We start from the raw sequence: 17,756 nt of genomic DNA, 5'->3' as shown, positions 1-17,756 counted from the left end.
CGTTTTCCGATGGGAATTTTTTCACTAATTCCGCAACAAGGGCCTTCTCATACTGCCCCATTTTATTAGGCCTATCTGCAAAGGAATGAGAGATATAAAGTTCTCCTTGTAGCGTGGGCCTAGAAGCATCACCAATCAGTAAAGTCACCCAAAATTTGGACAATGCGAGGGTCAAGGGAAAGGCAGTGTAACATAAACTCAGCCAAGTATGCCAGACTGCAAAGAGGCAAGACTTCCGTGTCCTCACCAAGAGGATGACTGACCATGCTCTCCTTCTCATCCTCCTCCTCTTCCTCCTCCTCCGTGTCCTCAGGCCATACACGCTGAACAGACAGTATGGCAGTTGTGCAGGTATTACTGTCTATAGTGCAGGAAACTAGCTCCTGTTCTTCCTCCTTCTCCTCCTCTTTCTCATTGTCACCCAATCCACATTGGGATGAGATGAGGCTGGGTTGTGTGTAATCACCCTGTATGGTTACTTGCCCCATCTCATCGTGCTCCGTCTGCAATGCATCCTCTTAATTGAGAGCAGAGAGCATTTCAGAAGACTGAGAAGAGGGATGGTGATGCTAATTATGGCGTCATCTTGGTGGAGTCCTCAAAGTTTTGGAGGATGGTACAGATGTCTGACATCCATGTCCACTCCTGAGATTTTATGTGCTTAGTCCGACCTGAATACCGATGGCCTTGATGATGCTGGTAGTCAACAACTGCCCTATTCTGCTCACAAATCCTTTCCAACATCTGCAATGTAGAATTGCATTGTGTGGGGACATCACACACCCGTCGGTGAGCCGAAAGCTGCAAATGCTGGTGAAGCACGGCAAGTGTGGCGGAATCTGTAGCTGACTTTCTAAAATGGGTACACAGGCGACATACTTTGGCAAGCAAATCCGACAGATCAGGGTAGGTTTTGAGAAACCGCTGAACCATGAGGTTAAGCACATGGTTCAGGCATGGTACGTGTGTGAGTTTGCCTCACCTCAGAGCCGCCACAAGGTTTCGGCCATTGTCACACAAGACCATGCCTGGCTGTAGGTTCAGCGGTGTCAGACAAAGATCTGCCTGCTCTTTCAGAGCTGTCTACAACTCTTCAACGTTGTGTGGTTTGTCACATAAGCATATTAGCTTCAGCACAGTCTGTTGCCGCTTGGCTTAGGCAGTGCTGCAGTGCTTCCAGCTTGCGACTGAAGTGGTAATTTCGGAGATGGATTCTGAAGAGGAGAAGGAGATGCAAGAGCTGTAGAATGTGGGGGCAACCCTGATTGACTCAGGGCCCGCAATCCTCGGTGTTCGGAGGACGTGTTGGGAGGACGAGTCCCGGCTTCCACTATGATAACCCAGTGTGCCGTCAGCGATATATGGAAGACAGAGTGGTGGTGGTAGTGATGTCTAAGTGACTGGAAGCATTATTTGCTATCCAACCAATAGCCTTTTCACACTGCTCTGTGTTCAATAGTGGTGTTCTGCGGTCCAGTATTAATTGGGACACGGCCTCAGCTTGTCCACGGCCTCGGCCTCGTCCTCTGCATGCACCATCACGTCCACTTCCCCATCAATATTTTCCACGTTCACTACAAATGGCTGGATTTGAACCGCAGTGATATGTAATACGTGTCACGGAAAACCACAGTTTTAAATAGCTGGCCTGTAGGTTACTATTTTTCACAGCAACCTGGTGTCAATAACTTTACTAACACACTGCAACAAAATTTACATGCAGGCTGAATATGGAGCAAACTTATATGCGATACGTGTGACGGAAAACCACAATTTTTAAATAGCTGGCCTTTAGGTTACTACTGTATTGTTCACAGCGACCTGGTGTCAATAACTTCACTGACACACTGCAACAAAATTGGAGGTCAGTATTTTCCACGTTCACTACAAATTTCTGGATTTTTATCACTTTAATATGGAAAGAATCTGGCTGTATTCTGCTGTGGCAACAAGCAAATGAAAAAACAGAAAAACGTTTTTCTCTGGATTGCTTTTTAACCAAACAATCAGGATTAAGATCAAAAAAATAATTATCCCTGGCCTCTGAGACCTGGGGCTATTTTAGAAATATCTGTAACAGCAGCAGCAGCAGACTGAACTGGAATGGAGCCTCTTGTTCCGTATGTACTGCACTCTGCCACATATACTGCCTGCCTAGCTCTAATATATATATATATATATCTCAGAAAAGGGTCTTCCCACAAAGCTGAAGCTACAATTGTCTACAATGTCTTGCGCTGAAGCATTAATATTTCCCATCACTGAAACTAAGAGGGCAATGGTGACTCCTGATAACAGCCCATATCATTATCCTCCTCCACCATCTGTCCAGGGGGAACAATGCAGTCAGTGGGTAACGTCCTCCCGGAGTCACCAAACCCTGACTCATTTGTGGCACCCTGCTACCACAGGTGCCACAGGACCCAAAAGGGTGCATGGACGGACTTCTCCACAAGAGGCCCTCACTACAAACAAACATATCCACCCTTCCACCTCATACCACCAGAGGGAGCCTGTTAGGGATATATATATATATATATGGAGGGTGGAGTTAGGTAGTCAGAGTGTGCTGGCACTTAGACCAGTGAAGAAGCAGAACATGAGCTGCTGTGTGTTGAGGGCCGTGAGTGTGGCCGAGGCAAAGAGAGAGAAAAGAGTAGTTAAGGGAGCAGAGGAGCATCCCAGGGTGTGTAAGGGCTATTTGACCAAGAAGGAGAGTGATGAGGTGCTACGCCAGATGACCTGGCCTCCACAGTCACCAGACCTGAACCTAATCGAGATGGTTTGGGGTGAGCTTGACCGCAGAGTGAAAGCAAAATGGTCAATAAGTGCTAAGCATCTCTGGGAACTCCTTCAAGATTGTTGGAAGACCATTTCCGGTGACTACCTCTTGAAGCTCATCAAGAGAATGCCAAGAGTGTGCAAAGCAGTCATCAAAGCAAAAGGTGGCTACTTTGAAGAACCTAGAATATAAGACATATTTTCAGCTGTTTCACACTTTTTTGTTAAGTATATAATTCCATATGTGTTAATTCAAAGTTTTGATGCCTTCAGTGTGAATGTACAATTTTCAAAGTCAGGAATATACAGAAAAATCTTTAAATGAGAAGGTGTGTCCAAACTTTTGGTCTGTACTGTATATATAATATATATATATATATACATATATATATATATATACAGTATATATATATATATCAATCATTCATTACATATTTTTCATTTTTTCATAGGTTGTTTTTTTCTCTTTGAATATGATGCATCATAAGATCGGGGACGGGAGTATTTGTTGGAAATATCTATTATTTGTGTATTTTCTCAATGTTTTGTACCTTTACCTGTAACATTCATCTTTTCAGATTTCAAGTGTGGAGAACAAGTATTTCTATCTAGCTTCATGGTCCCCTGGTCTACTGTTATTGATTCTTGGCACAGTGAATATGTGGACTTTATATATGGATTTGGGGCCGTATCTACTCTAGAGGTCGGTCATTACACACAGGTATGTGGCCTCCATTAGGACTTTTTTTGAGTGGAAAAATCTCTTGACATGAAAAAAGTATATTTTATACATATATAGTATATCTGGCCCTTTAGGGAAGTGTCCTTGCTAAATGGGTCCTAGAGAGGGTAAGATAGAAATGGGTTATGGCTGGTGTTACATCTCAGCCCAATTTCTGTGAAAAGAGCGTTTGGATTTCTTTAACTTGACAAAATGTTTTATGTGTCAAACTAATGCTGCTAATTTTTGAAAAATGAAGCTATATCTTGTAGTGTCTTATATTCTAATGAGTCAGGACTAGTATATTCCCGTTGGCTTGTCCTGCCTCGAATCTGACAGCCCGAAACCAATAGAGATTATAGTAGCACTTATAATGCAAGCTATAAACCATGACCAGGGAGGGGTGATTAGAAGAGCTGGGGCCGGACTAGTCTAGGAGAAGGGACGCCCTTGCAAACTAGTCTTACTTCAATAATATATGCAATAGTTCAGGATAAAAGTAAATTCTTCAAACACTGCAGCGTCAGTGTAGCAAATAAAACACCTCGTCCACTTAAATAAATCTGCATCAATACTGCTATAGTAGCAAATGGTGACAGTCAGGGGACCTGAATGATTCCCCTTTATGCTGCATTCCACAAATGGTAAATTAATATGCCCAATAAAACAGTATATTTAATATTTGCAATGCTGGTTTTAATCCAATGCTAAATACGTGCATGCAATTTTTGAATATTTCAGCTGATGTGGGCAACTTCCTATCAAATGGGATGTGACCTAGCCGAATGCGCAAGTGGCCCTAGCAAATATATTTATGTGTGTCACGTTTGTCCAGCGTAAGTATCAATTGTGGAATGGTTTCTACATCACAGGTGAAGGATGGAAGATTCCAGTTTAAAGGTAGAAAGTTAGAATTTGTAGCTAGGCTTCCCTTTACTCCAGGCAATGAATCAGTTCATTGCCCTAACCATGTATCTAAATACACAGGTCAAGGCTGCGTAGCTTGCCATTGGTGCACCTCCTGGCTCCCAGCATTTGAGGGAAATGCCCCACCAAGTACCTCACTTACAGGGGTGTTCTGGCATCTAAATTATCTTTCTTAAATATCTATCTTTACATCCTCACCACTTTTGTAATTAGCGTTATTATAAAATGCCCTACACTTCTCCCTATATTTCACCAAATAAATCAAGGACTAATGTGTTCAGATTTAGAGAAAAGAAGGAATGGCAAAGCAGGAGAATAATTCTCAAAGAGACATCATGACCAATAACCTCACATGTAATGTATATATGACATATATAAACCAAGAGTAAACGAGTCACTTTACTTATCTGGAATAAGTACACTTTTGACTCTATGCATTACCCCTATTAAAGATTCATCAGTAGTAGATATCAGGGTCCTTAATAGAACAAACTTGCAGTGAAGCCGCATCCTCCACTCTCCATCAGAGAACAGTCTCTCTGTAGGTTATCCTGGAGGATGAGGAGGCTGGAGCTGCACTCACTCCTCGCAACGTCCATCGCTCCTCCTGAAACAGGACGTCATCAGGGATAAATGTTATAGTTACGTACTATGGTTTCTTGCATGGTCGCTCTGATAAGGCGTCCTGGATCTTGCGTGATGGATGCTGTGGAAGAGGTGAGTGCAGCTCTGGCACTCAGCTTTGACCCCCATCATCACAGCTTCTAACTGAAAGTTGTTGTCAGGGGGCAGAGGTATAAGCACTGATTGACACCAGCAACGCCCCATGGCTTCTTGTACTGACTTCAAACAAATCATCAGCAGGGTGCTGATATAGAAGCAGTGAGTGACACCAGCACTGCTCCACAGCTTCTAGCACTGTCCTCAAACCAATCATCAACCAGGAGTGGCGTTGGTGTCACTCATTGCTTCTGTCACACCGCCACCTGCTAATGACTTATTTATGTGCAGTGCTAGAAGCTGTGGGACAGGGATGATGTCATTCACTGCATCTATCTCTGCCCCCTGATGACATCTTGTTTCACAAAACCTCCCACAGAGGATTCAGAAGCAAAGTGCCGGTGCTGCACTCACATCTCCCACAGCGTCTATCACCATGGATCCAGAAGGCAGCCATGCAAGAAATTGTAGTGAGTAACTGCAGCATCTCAACTTTATAATATTCTTTTCCAGGAAGGGTGATAGACACTGCAGGAAAGTGGCTCCAACCTCCTGTGATGTAATAATTGAGACTTCACTCAAATGGAAAGTCTCAGGAGGTACAGTAAAAAACACATTTAGAGATTTGCAGGATAAGAGGACAGGGTAGGGTATTTTACAATAAAGCTAATTAATTGGATAGGGTATAAAGATAGGTATTTAAGAAGGACATTTTAGGTGCTGGGGCCCCATTTAATTACTCTCTTACATATATGTATTAATATTGTTGTTACCATTTATATTTCCTTTTACAGGGGAAACAAAGGCTCCATACTTTGTCCCTGGAAGGAAGGGAAGACATGTGGGGACTGCCCCAATTCATGTGAAAACAATCTCTGCAGTAAGTTCTTATAGGAAAAATATTACATTTTATTTTAGTTTTCCCTGTTTGGTAAATTCTGACAATTTTGATTATAATCCATAATATGGGGATATGTGTAGAGAATTAAATAACATCAGTTCTAGTGAGGTTCACATACTGACTTTGAAGTATCACAGGTAATAGTCATCTGCCGTATTACCCTTATTGTGCAATCATTTACATTAAGCAGAGTTCCCCCATAAGAACAGGATGCCTCCAACAAATTAGCCTCCACATTGCCCACTTTATAAACAGTAAATCATAGGAAGCCATATTGCCCCCATAATATTATCATCCGCATCACATTGTTACATAACATACTACCATAAACACAGGGATCGACAATGCCAGCCAAAATTTAGCTTCCATAGCACCAGCCTCATATTGTCAGAAAAGTATCCTCATAAGCTTAAGAAGCCAAACTACTCCCCAACTTTAGCTTCCACAGTGCCCACATCATTTTGCCAGATAATGTACCCTCATAAATACAGAAAGCCATATTGCCCCATATCAGTAGATTGAGCAATATTCATGTCATATTGCCAGGTAATGCATCTGATAAAGGCAGTAAGCTACCTTACCCTTAACTAGTGTTGAGCGAATTTGTTCGGCATTTCAAATTCGAGTTCGTGTTCGTGGTTCCGGCTTGTTCATGCCAAAAAAATCGTCTCCGCCTATGAACATCCCTAATTTGCCACACTGTCATGTATATGTTATCTGCATGACAGCGTGGCAAATCAGGGATGTTCGCGGGAGGAACCGATTTTTTTGCACCCCAGTAAGCACAGGAAGTCCCATTGCCTCCATAAATTTTGCTTTCATAGTGTCCACATTACATTTTAAGGTGCTTTTTGTCACCATAAATACAAGAAACAACAATGCAATTGTAACAATGATTTTCTAAATGATCACATTACATTACCACTTAAAGTGTCTCAATAGGAACATTAAGCAGAATTGCCCCATAACATTATCTTCCACAAGGCAAATATTACAATCCTAAGGTAAGTAAGCCATAAGAACAGAAAGCTCCATTGTCCCCTTAACATCGGCTCCCACAGTGCCTGAATTACATAAACAAGTAACAACACAGTCCAGATAGAGCTCACCATGTTCATACAATCAGCATCTGTGGGGGAACATCCCGTAGGAGTCCACCAGCAAACAGCATGACTACTAGTAGTGGACTACTAATGGTTGTACCATTTGCCTTCCAAGTTCTATACATAATCTAGTAATGTAATATATCTGAATAGGCACAAGGAGTTACCTTGCACCCATAGCACTAGCTTCCATGGAGCCCACATTATACAGTCAAGTAATGTACCCGAATAGGCATAGGAACCTATATTGCCTCCATTACATTAGTTTTCACAGTGCACACATTATAGTGCCAGAAAATTCATGTATTTCAAGATGCTCCTTTAATTTTTTTTTGTGAGGATGAGTAATGGGCATTGAACATTTTCCACTAAAGTAGATATTTACAGCTATTCAATATCTGTATTGGACCACTCTATTTATTACACCACTTCTTTTATTAGATCACCTCATTCATTAGACCACTCCTTGCAATAGACCACTCTTTTCATTAGACCACTCCTTTCATTAGATCTCTTCACATTAGACCACTCCTTGCAATAGAACACTGCTTGCAATAGACCACTCCTTGCAATTGATCACTCCTTGCAATAGATCACTCCTTGCAATAGATCACTCCTTGAAATAGACCACTCTTTGTAGTAGATCAGTCCTTGCAATTGTGGCGCCCCTGAGGGTTCAGTCGCCACAGAGGTACTGCACCTCACCCAGAGGTGTGGTGCCTCCCTTCTCTCAGGTAAGGAGGGAGTGCTGCACGGAACCCCAACACCTACATCCAACACTACACTGCTCCAGGCTGACTGGAGGGGCAAGACGCAATGTATGTTTCTGCTGAGCCCTGACCCTGGCTGGAGTGGGGGGAACCTAAAGGCAGGGGTAACCAGTAGTGTGTGTGGGTGGAGGAAGTAGTTTGAGGAAGCATTTTAGTAGGAGTATAAAATAGGGAAGCCATTTTAGGAGGGTGGTTCAGTAGTGGAGTAGTCCTGTCAGTTCTAGGGAGCTGTTCAGAAGTACAGCTCGGGACTCTTCGGAGGAACAGTCCGGGAGCAGAGTCTCATTATGAGATCTGCTCCACAGTTAGGGCCAGGTCAGAAGGCCCCGGAGGGGAGCAGGGAGTAGGCTCCGTTCTACAGAAAGGATCCCAAGGGGTACGGCACGTGCAGGACGGCACTCGTACTCCCCGCATCTGTCAGAGGACAGAGGGATCGCTGCAGCATTCTAATCCCCCAGGAGGGTCAAGGAGGTCCCGGATCCAACGTACAGGAAGGACTTCAGAGCACCCGAGCGGGATTGAGAGTGGGCAGCACAGAGCAGGAGGGAGAAGGACCAATGTAAAGACTATCAAAATAGGAACACGAGAAAGTGGGGTTCTGCCAGGTATTCCCAAGTTGCCTGAGGAAGGATTGAACCTCTGTCCAGTGAACGTAGCACGACGAGGGAGGCCTTTAACTGTAAAGTGCACCTGTGTTGTGTCTAAAGAACTGTGTGTAAAGTCTTGGATGACTGCACTGCACTGCCTCCGTCTATTCTTCATCGGCACTATCGTTCCCCTGCATTACAACGCCCAGTGCGACCTACTCTCCACCACCACACTGCCCTGAGGCCTGCTCCACCTGTGGGGAGCCGTCCCATCTCAAGCTGCCGTAACATCTGCCTCACAGGACTGTAGCAGCGCTGGTGATCATCTCCAGACACCACAGGTGGCGTCACAAACTTTCCCAAATCCCCATATATATAATATCCCCTTTTTTGAGTGACCGCCCTGGGCCACGGACCGGGCCAGCCACCGTGATATCCTCTGGCAACCGGAGGCCCGGCTGCTGAGTACCCCATGGCCCTGGGGGCGCGTCACAATAAATCAGTCCTTTCATTAGACCACTCCTTTCATTAGACCACTCCTTTCATTAGATCTCTTCACATTAGAACACTCCTTGCAATAGACCACTCCTTGCAATAGACCACTCCTTGCAATAAATCAGTCCTTTCATTAGACCACTCCTTGCATTAGACCACTCCATGCAATAGACCACTCCTTGTAATAGACCACTCCTTGTAATAAATCAGTCCTTTCAATAGACCACTCCTTTCATTAGACCACTCCTTTCATTAGACCACTCATTTCATTAGACTACTCCTTGCAATAGATCAGTCCTTGCAATAAATCAGTCCTTTCATTAGACCACTCCTTTCATTAGACCACTCCTTGAAATAAATCAGTCCTTTCATTAGACTACTCCTTGCAATAGACCACTCCTTGCAATAGATCAGTCCCTTCATTAGACCACTCCTTTCATTAGACCACTCCTTTCATTAGACCACTCCTTGCAATAGATCAGTCCCTTCATTAGACCACTCCTTTCATTAGACCACTCCTTTCATTAGACCACTCCTTGCAATAGACCACTCCTTGCAATAGACCACTCCTTGCAATAGACCACTCCTTGCAATAAATCAGTCCTTTCATTAGACTACTCGTTTCAATAGACGACTCCTTACATTAGACCACTCTTTGCAATAGATCAGTCCTTGTATTAGACCACTCCTTGCATTAGACCAATCCTTGCAATAAATCAGTCCATTTATTAAACCACTCCTTGCATTAGAGCACTCCTTGCAATAGATCACTCCTTGCAATAGATCACTCCTTGCAATAGATCACTCCTTGCAATAGACCACTCCTTGCAATAAATCAGTCCTTGCAATAAATCATGCCTTTCATTAAACCACTCCTTGCAATAAATTGGTCCTTTCATTAGACCACTCCTTTCATTAGACCACTCCTTGCATTAGACCACTCCTTGCATTAGACCACTCCTTGCAATAGATCAGTCGTTGCAATAGACCACTCCTTGCAATAAATCAGTCCTTTCATTAGACCACTCCTTGCAATAGACCACTCCTTGCAATAGACCACTCCTTTCATTAGACTACTCCTTTCATTAGACCACTCCTTTCATTAAACCACTCCTTGCAATAGACCATACCTTTTATTAGACCACTCTTAAATAAACCACTCCTTTAATTAAACCGCTCCTTTAATTACCACACTCCTTTGTGATAATTATTAACTACTATTAATTATTTTATGATTATTAACACTGGGGAAGCTTCTTGTGGCTACACTTTTGTCTACCAGTAGACTCTTTAGAAGAAACGTGGCATGACATGGAGTCCTAGTAATTCATAGTCACAATGAATCCTCTAAACTGGGTGTCACTGCCAAAAGCCTATAAGAGTGGGTCCGTGAGGAGTATATTTTCTTTTAGGTGACCCCCTCTGTATTGTTGGGTTATGCAATATACTGTAAACTGTTTTTTTTTTCTTTTTCAGCAAATGGTTGTCCATATCAAGACTACTTTGCTGACTGCCCAAAGTTCCAAACTAATTGTAACACTGACAAATCTATGCCTAGCAGCTGCCCTGGTAGCTGTTTGTGCACAAAAGGAGAGATAAAATAAGTGACCCTCTGCTTTTCAGTATTCCCATTCCAGTAATTGTGTCCCTACAAGTTCAGATGATTCATCTTTAATTTTACTATTAATTTTTTAAATATCACAATAGCAGTTATTTAAAGCACGACTCCAGCATTTTGTTTTTTTTCACCGCTGAAGTGCTGCTTTAAACGTAAGTCCCCTGCCCCTTGTCATATACTCAACCTCTGGCGTCTTCACTGCTTTTCGGCATCGCTCCATACCATCTTATGAGCGCAGCTTCTGATTGGCCAGAAGTCAAAAGTTACATCACAGGCTTTCAATGCAAGTCTATGAAGACCAGAGCAAGACTTACATTGATTAGTGACCTCCGGCTCTCTCCATGAAACACTGGAGGAGCCAACTGGTCACAAACTGCTGGATATGGACTGGAACGGAGGCAAAAACAGATGAAAACACCAGAAGGTGAGTATCAGACTGGCGGCAGGGGGCTTAGATTTTAAGCACCACTCCAGCTGTGAAATAAAAAAAAAAACGCTTGAGTGGTGCTTTAACATATTCCCTTTAGAGAAATTATTTTTTAATCCCTTATGATTGTCATGGTCTGTGTAAGCAAAATGGAAAAATAAAATCAAAATATTAGTCAATATCTGTTGTTTTTTTTATTTTATTTTTTGGTTGTATGGCCTCCTACAGGGGTGCACCCTAGATTTTGTTTAAGGGACACCCAAGAACCTACACAAGTATGTACACTCTTGCTAGAAAAATTTCAGTTACTGTTTGATAACTTATGCTGAGATTATACACAATGCTAAAATGTTCAATAATGTGCAGAAATAAATACATATATGTTCGAGAGATACATTCCCAGTTTTGCAATCAGAAAAAGAGACAAGTGCCCTAAATTTAAGCTGTACAACTCACAATAAACTTAAAAAAAAAGAGGGAGAACACTGAGTTAAAGCTGGTATAAAAAACAACATTTTTATTAAATTACTTATTAAAAGATTGCATACATGATTTAGATCACACAATATGAGGTGAAAGTATAAAGCAACCCAGTGCAAGAACAGAGCACCCAACCACTAGGCACAAAAATATGGCTGAAGTCAGCTGCACAGTAGGGGCACAGTAGAGATGAGGCAAGACAATACACATATCATATGAAAAAAATGCCTCAATTGGAGGTGAATCAAGGATAGATCATTCAAAGATAAATGGCAGTATGATTAACCCATAAATAATGAACAATATCAGCCATAGGGTTTCTATCTAGTACAGGTCCTACGATACCCCTAATACCTCAAAACCTCCATAGATATATTTATGAGGCAGCCACACAGGTTATGGATACCAGAAGAGCAAACAGAGTGCAAAAATTGCTCCATTAGTGGTAAAAATCAAGTGAAATAAAGAGACAGTTCGTACCCATAGTGTAGTGCTGTGGCAGGTCTCCAGCCCAACCCCAAATGCGCGCTTTCGCCGTAAAGCTTCCTCAGGGGGCGTGGTTGAACACACATCCTGTGTCACAATTTATCTCCAAGGACCTTCAGGCCACATGATCAAATTTGTACAATGATGACAAGGCATCCGGCACATGCGCCCGCATCACGCCGCAATTGCGGCCGTCCCACCACCTGTCACTCACCAAGGCCATCACGTGATCCGGCCGGTGCCAGGCCTGGACCACGAAATGCGAGGGTAAGATCAAGACAGGGAGTGGGTTGCCGCAAGACGCAGCCGAGATGATGAATGCGCACTACCCACGGTCATTCTCGCTCCCAAATAAATATGTGTATTGCCTGCTGTCAAGTCCAGTTAGGGAAAATCACGCACTGGGCTAGTCATAGCTGTTCCAATGATACGTATAGCTGTGCAGACAAAGTGACCATGTGCACAAAAAAAAAACCATAAGGGGTATGTGACGCGCCCCTGGGCCGGTGTCGCGCTGCGTTGCGCACGCGGGAGCTTACCCGGAGCCGGATCTGTTGAGGGTTGTAGTCTCGTGGCGGTGACCCGGTCCGTGCCCAGGGAGTCAGACTAAGTGGCGCTGTATCAGCGGTAGATGATGGACGACTACGCCACCCGTTGAATGCAGCTATGGAGCTGCCGCTGCAGGGCAGACCGCTGAGGCCGGTGGTAGGATTGTGCAGCGTGATAGTATAACCCCCAACGGGAGGGGTATGGCCTCTGGGCAACCGACGTGGATGATGGGGGTAGCAGGAACCACTCAGAGACGATGCGGTGTAGTTCAGGGCCTTTACTGATGACAAAGATAGACCTTCCCGGAGTACTGGCTAGCGGTTGGGGCCTGGTCAGTCCTTGAGCAGATGGGATCTCCCCTGGCCAGGCGGAGTTGTAGGCCTCCCAAACTAACGATACTCTTCTGGCTACCTTGCTAGAAGCGAGTATAAGTAGCCCACGTCCCTGAGTGTACCGTGTGGTGCTCACCCGTATGGCCGGTGACTCGGGGCCTTCTAGTAGCTTCCGCTCCACGACGGCGGTGCTGGTCCCATGCGTGTGACCGTGCCTTCGGGTTTCTTGGCCAGAGGACCTGAAATCCCCTGCCTGACGGATTCTGCTGCTGGGTAGGAGTTAGTCCCCACAGCCTCGGACTCCGGGTCCCGTAAGAAATCTTCTCAGTCAGGGCGAGCTCTGCAGCTGCCAGCCCCTGACTCTTTGTAACACTGCTCCCACAGAGCTCCTGTTGTTTCTTCCTATGCTGCTTCTCTTCTCTACTTCTGGCATGGCCCAGGAGCTGGGCCCAGCCGGAGCCACAGCTCCCTGTCAGCCCTCCTGGCTGAACTCTCCCTCTGAACTCTCTAACCCTGCCTCAGCCCTAGGTTTATATAGGGGAAGTTCTTCCCCTCCCAGGACTGGGCAGGAGGTGTGGCATGCATAGGATTCCTGACCAAGAGACCTCCCACCTGCTCTCAGACATAACATTGTTGTTACTGTGGAAACCAGACCCCTGGGGTGCCACATTCCCCCCTAGTGAAATTTAGTACTCCGGGACTAAACATATTTTTAGAAAAACATAACAAGGTATAAACAATAATAATACAATAAGAAAAACACATTAAGATGGTTACGGAGTGTCCGCAACCGGGTGCAGTCTTTGAAGAAAAGCAAGGTGTCCATTTCACCAAAACAGGGAGACGTAACCAGGTAGGGGTCTGTCCTGCCCCGAGTCCTTAACAGTCTTTAGTCCGTCCTGGGTTACGCTCCAACTATACACAAAGGATTCCCGGTAAATCCACCAAAGACTCCCATAAATTACTAGAAACACATAATTATTTACAGGATATGGCCGCTCTCAGTCCTCGGCCAGTGGGGATAAGGAATGGCTGCTCACAGTCGTCAGCCTGGTTTAAGATAGGGGCACATGGGGAACAATTCACTAATCCCAACGGGGACCATATTTTAATTAGCAGCAGTCCTTGTACCCTTACGGGTAACTATTTACAGCTCTTTATTCACGCTACTTCCCTTCAGTAGCTATGTCCTCTTTGTGCTCCCTCCTGAGGGTAGTCCTCAGACCCGTCCGGGTCCTCTTGGCTTTCCTCGTATTGGTAGTACTGCAGCTCCTCCTCGGTTAGCTGGGTTAGTATCTCTGCGACAGTCCTCCTCCCAGGTGGCCAGGACTTTACCTCCCTTTGGGCTGCCCCGGTTAATTGGGCCACCAGGATGCTCACTTTTTGCTCCTCTGTGAGGGGGTACACCTGGAAGAGGCTATCCAGCTTTTCTCTAAAGTCATGCAGGGTATGTGACTCCCCTGAGTACTGGGGTAGCCAGGCTGCCCCCGGGATATAGGGCATGGTGAAAGGCATGACCGCAACAGCGGTGGCGCTGGCGGGGGTTGAAGCGGTGAAGCTCTCCTCCGTATCCGGCATCCTTCTCCCCCCTAGTGGACCGTGGCCTACCTTGCGATGATCCTCTTCCGTAGGCCGCGGCTCCGCAGTGAATCGTCAGGGTTGAGGACCTTCCGTCGCGCTCCTGTGACGTCGGCGTCTGCTGGGCTCCTTCCAGGACCTTACGCAACGTCCGGACGTGAGGCGGGGCTTCAGTTCTCGCGCGCTTTCGGAGTCCACGCCCCTCTTCTTCCCGCGCGGCGTCCTCAAGATGGCGTCCAATGGCGGGAAAACTCCACGTGTGGCGGGAAGAAGGCTGAAGATGGCGCCGGATGGCGGGAAAACTCCACCGATGGCGGGAAGGAAGCGGAAGATGGCGCCGGATGGCGGGAATCTTCACCACAGGTAAGTTTGAACAGTCTTTTTCAGGCACGCAGTACCCGGTGGTTGCGGGCACGAGATCCTGCCGACTACGCCAAAAGTTGACGCGCCCCTGGGCCGGTGTCGTGCTGCGTTGCGCACGCGGGAGCTTACCCGGAGCCGGATCTGTTGAGGGTTGTAGTCTCGTGGCGGTGACCCGGTCCGTGCCCAGGGAGTCAGACTAAGTGGCGCTGTATCAGCGGTAGATGATGGACGACTACGCCACCCGTTGAATGCAGCTATGGAGCTGCCGCTGCAGGGCAGACCGCTGAGGCCGGTGGTAGGATTGTGCAGCGTGATAGTATAACCCCCAACGGGAGGGGTATGGCCTCAGGGCAGCCGACGTGGATGATGGGGGTAGCAGGAACCACTCAGAGACGATGCGGTGTAGTTCAGGGCCTTTACTGATGACAAAGATAGACCCTCCCGGAGTACTGGCTAGCGGTTGGGGCCTGGTCAGTCCTTGAGCAGATGGGATCTCCCCTGGCCAGGCGGAGTTGTAGGCCTCCCAAACTAACGATACTCTTCTGGCTACCTTGCTAGAAGCGAGTATAAGTAGCCCACGTCCCTGAGTGTACCATGTGGTGCTCACCCGTATGGCCGGTGACTCGGGGCCTTCTAGTAGCTTCCGCTCCACGACGGCGGTGCTGGTCCCATGCGTGTGACTGTGCCTTCGGGTTTCTTGGCCAGAGGACCTGAAATCCCCTGCCTGACGGATTCTGCTGCTGGGTAGGAGTTAGTCCCCACAGCCTCGGACTCCGGGTCCGGTAAGAAATCTTCTCAGTCAGGGCGAGCTCTGCAGCTGCCAGCCCCTGACTCTTTGTAACACTGCTCCCACAGAGCTCCTGTTGTTTCTTCCTATGCTGCTTCTCTTCTCTACTTCTGGCATGGCCCAGGAGCTGGGCCCAGCCGGAGCCACAGCTCCCTGTCAGCCCTCCTGGCTGAACTCTCCCTCTGAACTCTCTAACCCTGCCTCAGCCCTAGGTTTATATAGGGGAAGTTCTTCCCCTCCCAGGACTGGGCAGGAGGTGTGGCATGCATAGGATTCCTGACCAAGAGACCTCCCACCTGCTCTCAGACATAACATTGTTGTTACTGTGGAAACCAGACCCCTGGGGTGCCACATATGCATGACACACACAGAGTATGTTAAATTAAGATTATCCAAACCCGTTTGCAGGGTGCTCCCGAAAAGCCATAGGGCTAGATTTGAGAACACCATTAAAATCAGAATCCAAGATTTAAATATAAAGTGCCAACGTGTGGGAAAATAGCAATCTAGGGGTACAATATTAAAGTTGCATTCCACATAGTCGGACAGTGTCACTAATTCATGTAACAGTACACAGATCATTTGTACATGGAAACAATGAAGAAAGGAATGGTCAGCTTGATGTCCAATCCACATGAGTTTCAATTCCCGAATATTGAAGTTGGAGCGATAAATAGTCCATTCGGTTCAAAAGAGCAGGATTATCCCAACATGATGCTAGAAGATAATATATTACCTGTGATATATTACCTGTGAGGTGGAGCATGTAATATGTTGCTTGATTCCGAATGTCTTATTGCCATCAGCTGAACAAAAACTCGTCGTTCTAAGTATATTTTTACATGCAACGCAATCACCGCATGGGAAGCATCCGAGAGACGGTCCACGGGTTCCAAAGGGATTCAATTTAGTGGGGATATAGTGGATTTGTGTCAACAAATCCTTTAAGTTGGGACTTCTTCTTGACATCATTAATGGGTAGTCTGGAATAAATTGAGATAACGCGGGCTCAGTTTTTAAGATGTTCCAGTGTTTCTCCAGACAGTCCCTCATAACATCCCACTCCCCATTGTATGTCGAAATAAATCGTACCATTTCCTGGGTTCTCTGGTTTTTAAGAGAGGGGTGTAATAAACTATCCCTTCCCCTTCTTTTTGCCTTTATGTATCCATTCTTGATGCATCTATTACTGTATCTGCGGGCCCTAAATCTTTCCCACATGTCATCAGACTGGGCCTCAAAGCATGACTCAGAAGAGCAAATTCGTCTAATTCTTGTGAATTGTCCCACGGGAATACCCTTAAATGGTGGAATACGGGTGTCCCGAATTAAAATGCAGCAACGAATTTACCGAGGTGGACTTACGGTGTACATCAGTCTGCAGTTGGAGAAGAGAGTCCACATATATCCTAATATCTAGAAAATCCATCTGTGTCTTGCTGCTTGAGTAGGCCAATTTGATATTAAATCTATTAACATTGAATTGTGTCATAAAATCCTGAAATTGGGCCTCAGTACCTTGCCAGATAATCAGTATATCGTCGATGTATTGTACCCAGCACTGCACATCCCCCGCCAAAAACGTCCCTCTCCTAGAAACCCAGGAAGAGGTTGGAATAGGAGGGGGCACAGGCCGCCCCCATCGCAGTACTGCACCGCTGCAGGTAGAATGTATCTTTAAATACAAAAAAGTTGTGTGTCAAAATATAGGCCAACAACTCCAGGATTAGGTCACAAGTCTGATCATCCCAATTGCTGTTCTGTAGGTAAAATGTGCATACCTCAAGTCCGTCTTGGTGTCGTATACTAGAATAAAGTGACTCAATGTCCGCAGTGGCTAACATCATGTCACCATCTAGGCTCATCCCATTGATGAGGGCCAGGGCGTCCATCGTGTCCCATGCAAAGGAGGGCAAGGTTTCAACCAATGGTTATAGTAATTTTTTAATCCCTTATGATTGTCATGGTCTGTGTAAGAAAAATGGAGAAATAAAATCAAAATATTAGTCAATATCTGTGTTTTTTTTATTTTATTTTTTGGTTGTATGGCCTCATACAAAGGTGCACCCTATATTTTGTTTAAGGGACACCCAAGAACCTACACAAGCATGTACACACTTGCTAGAAAAAT

At 45.5% G+C, this 17,756-nt stretch overlaps 1 protein-coding gene across 2 annotated transcripts in view; it reads left to right on the top strand.

Annotated features, from left to right (window-relative positions):
• Nucleotides 1-11,229, top strand: part of LOC141258851 (cysteine-rich venom protein-like) — a 62,304-nt gene extending 51,075 nt beyond the window's left edge. For both annotated transcript variants that reach the window (XM_073674032.1, XM_073674033.1), the window contains 4 exons: nucleotides 3,360-3,502; nucleotides 4,244-4,338; nucleotides 5,944-6,029; nucleotides 10,482-11,229. In XM_073674032.1, coding sequence (XP_073530133.1) covers nucleotides 3,360-3,502; nucleotides 4,244-4,338; nucleotides 5,944-6,029; nucleotides 10,482-10,609 — 452 coding nt within the window. In that variant the 3' untranslated portion in view covers nucleotides 10,610-11,229. The remainder of the gene's footprint in view (nucleotides 1-3,359; nucleotides 3,503-4,243; nucleotides 4,339-5,943; nucleotides 6,030-10,481) is intronic.
• The last annotated feature ends 6,527 nt before the right edge of the window (nucleotides 11,230-17,756 follow it).

Source organism: Phyllobates terribilis, unplaced genomic scaffold (assembly GCF_046119375.1).
Source record: "Phyllobates terribilis strain yellow unplaced genomic scaffold, ASM4611937v1 Scaffold_3__8_contigs__length_932513732, whole genome shotgun sequence".
Lineage (NCBI taxonomy): Eukaryota > Metazoa > Chordata > Amphibia > Anura > Dendrobatidae > Phyllobates > Phyllobates terribilis.
Note: the sequence above shows the minus strand (reverse complement) of the source record. Positions and strands in the feature narration are given on the sequence as shown.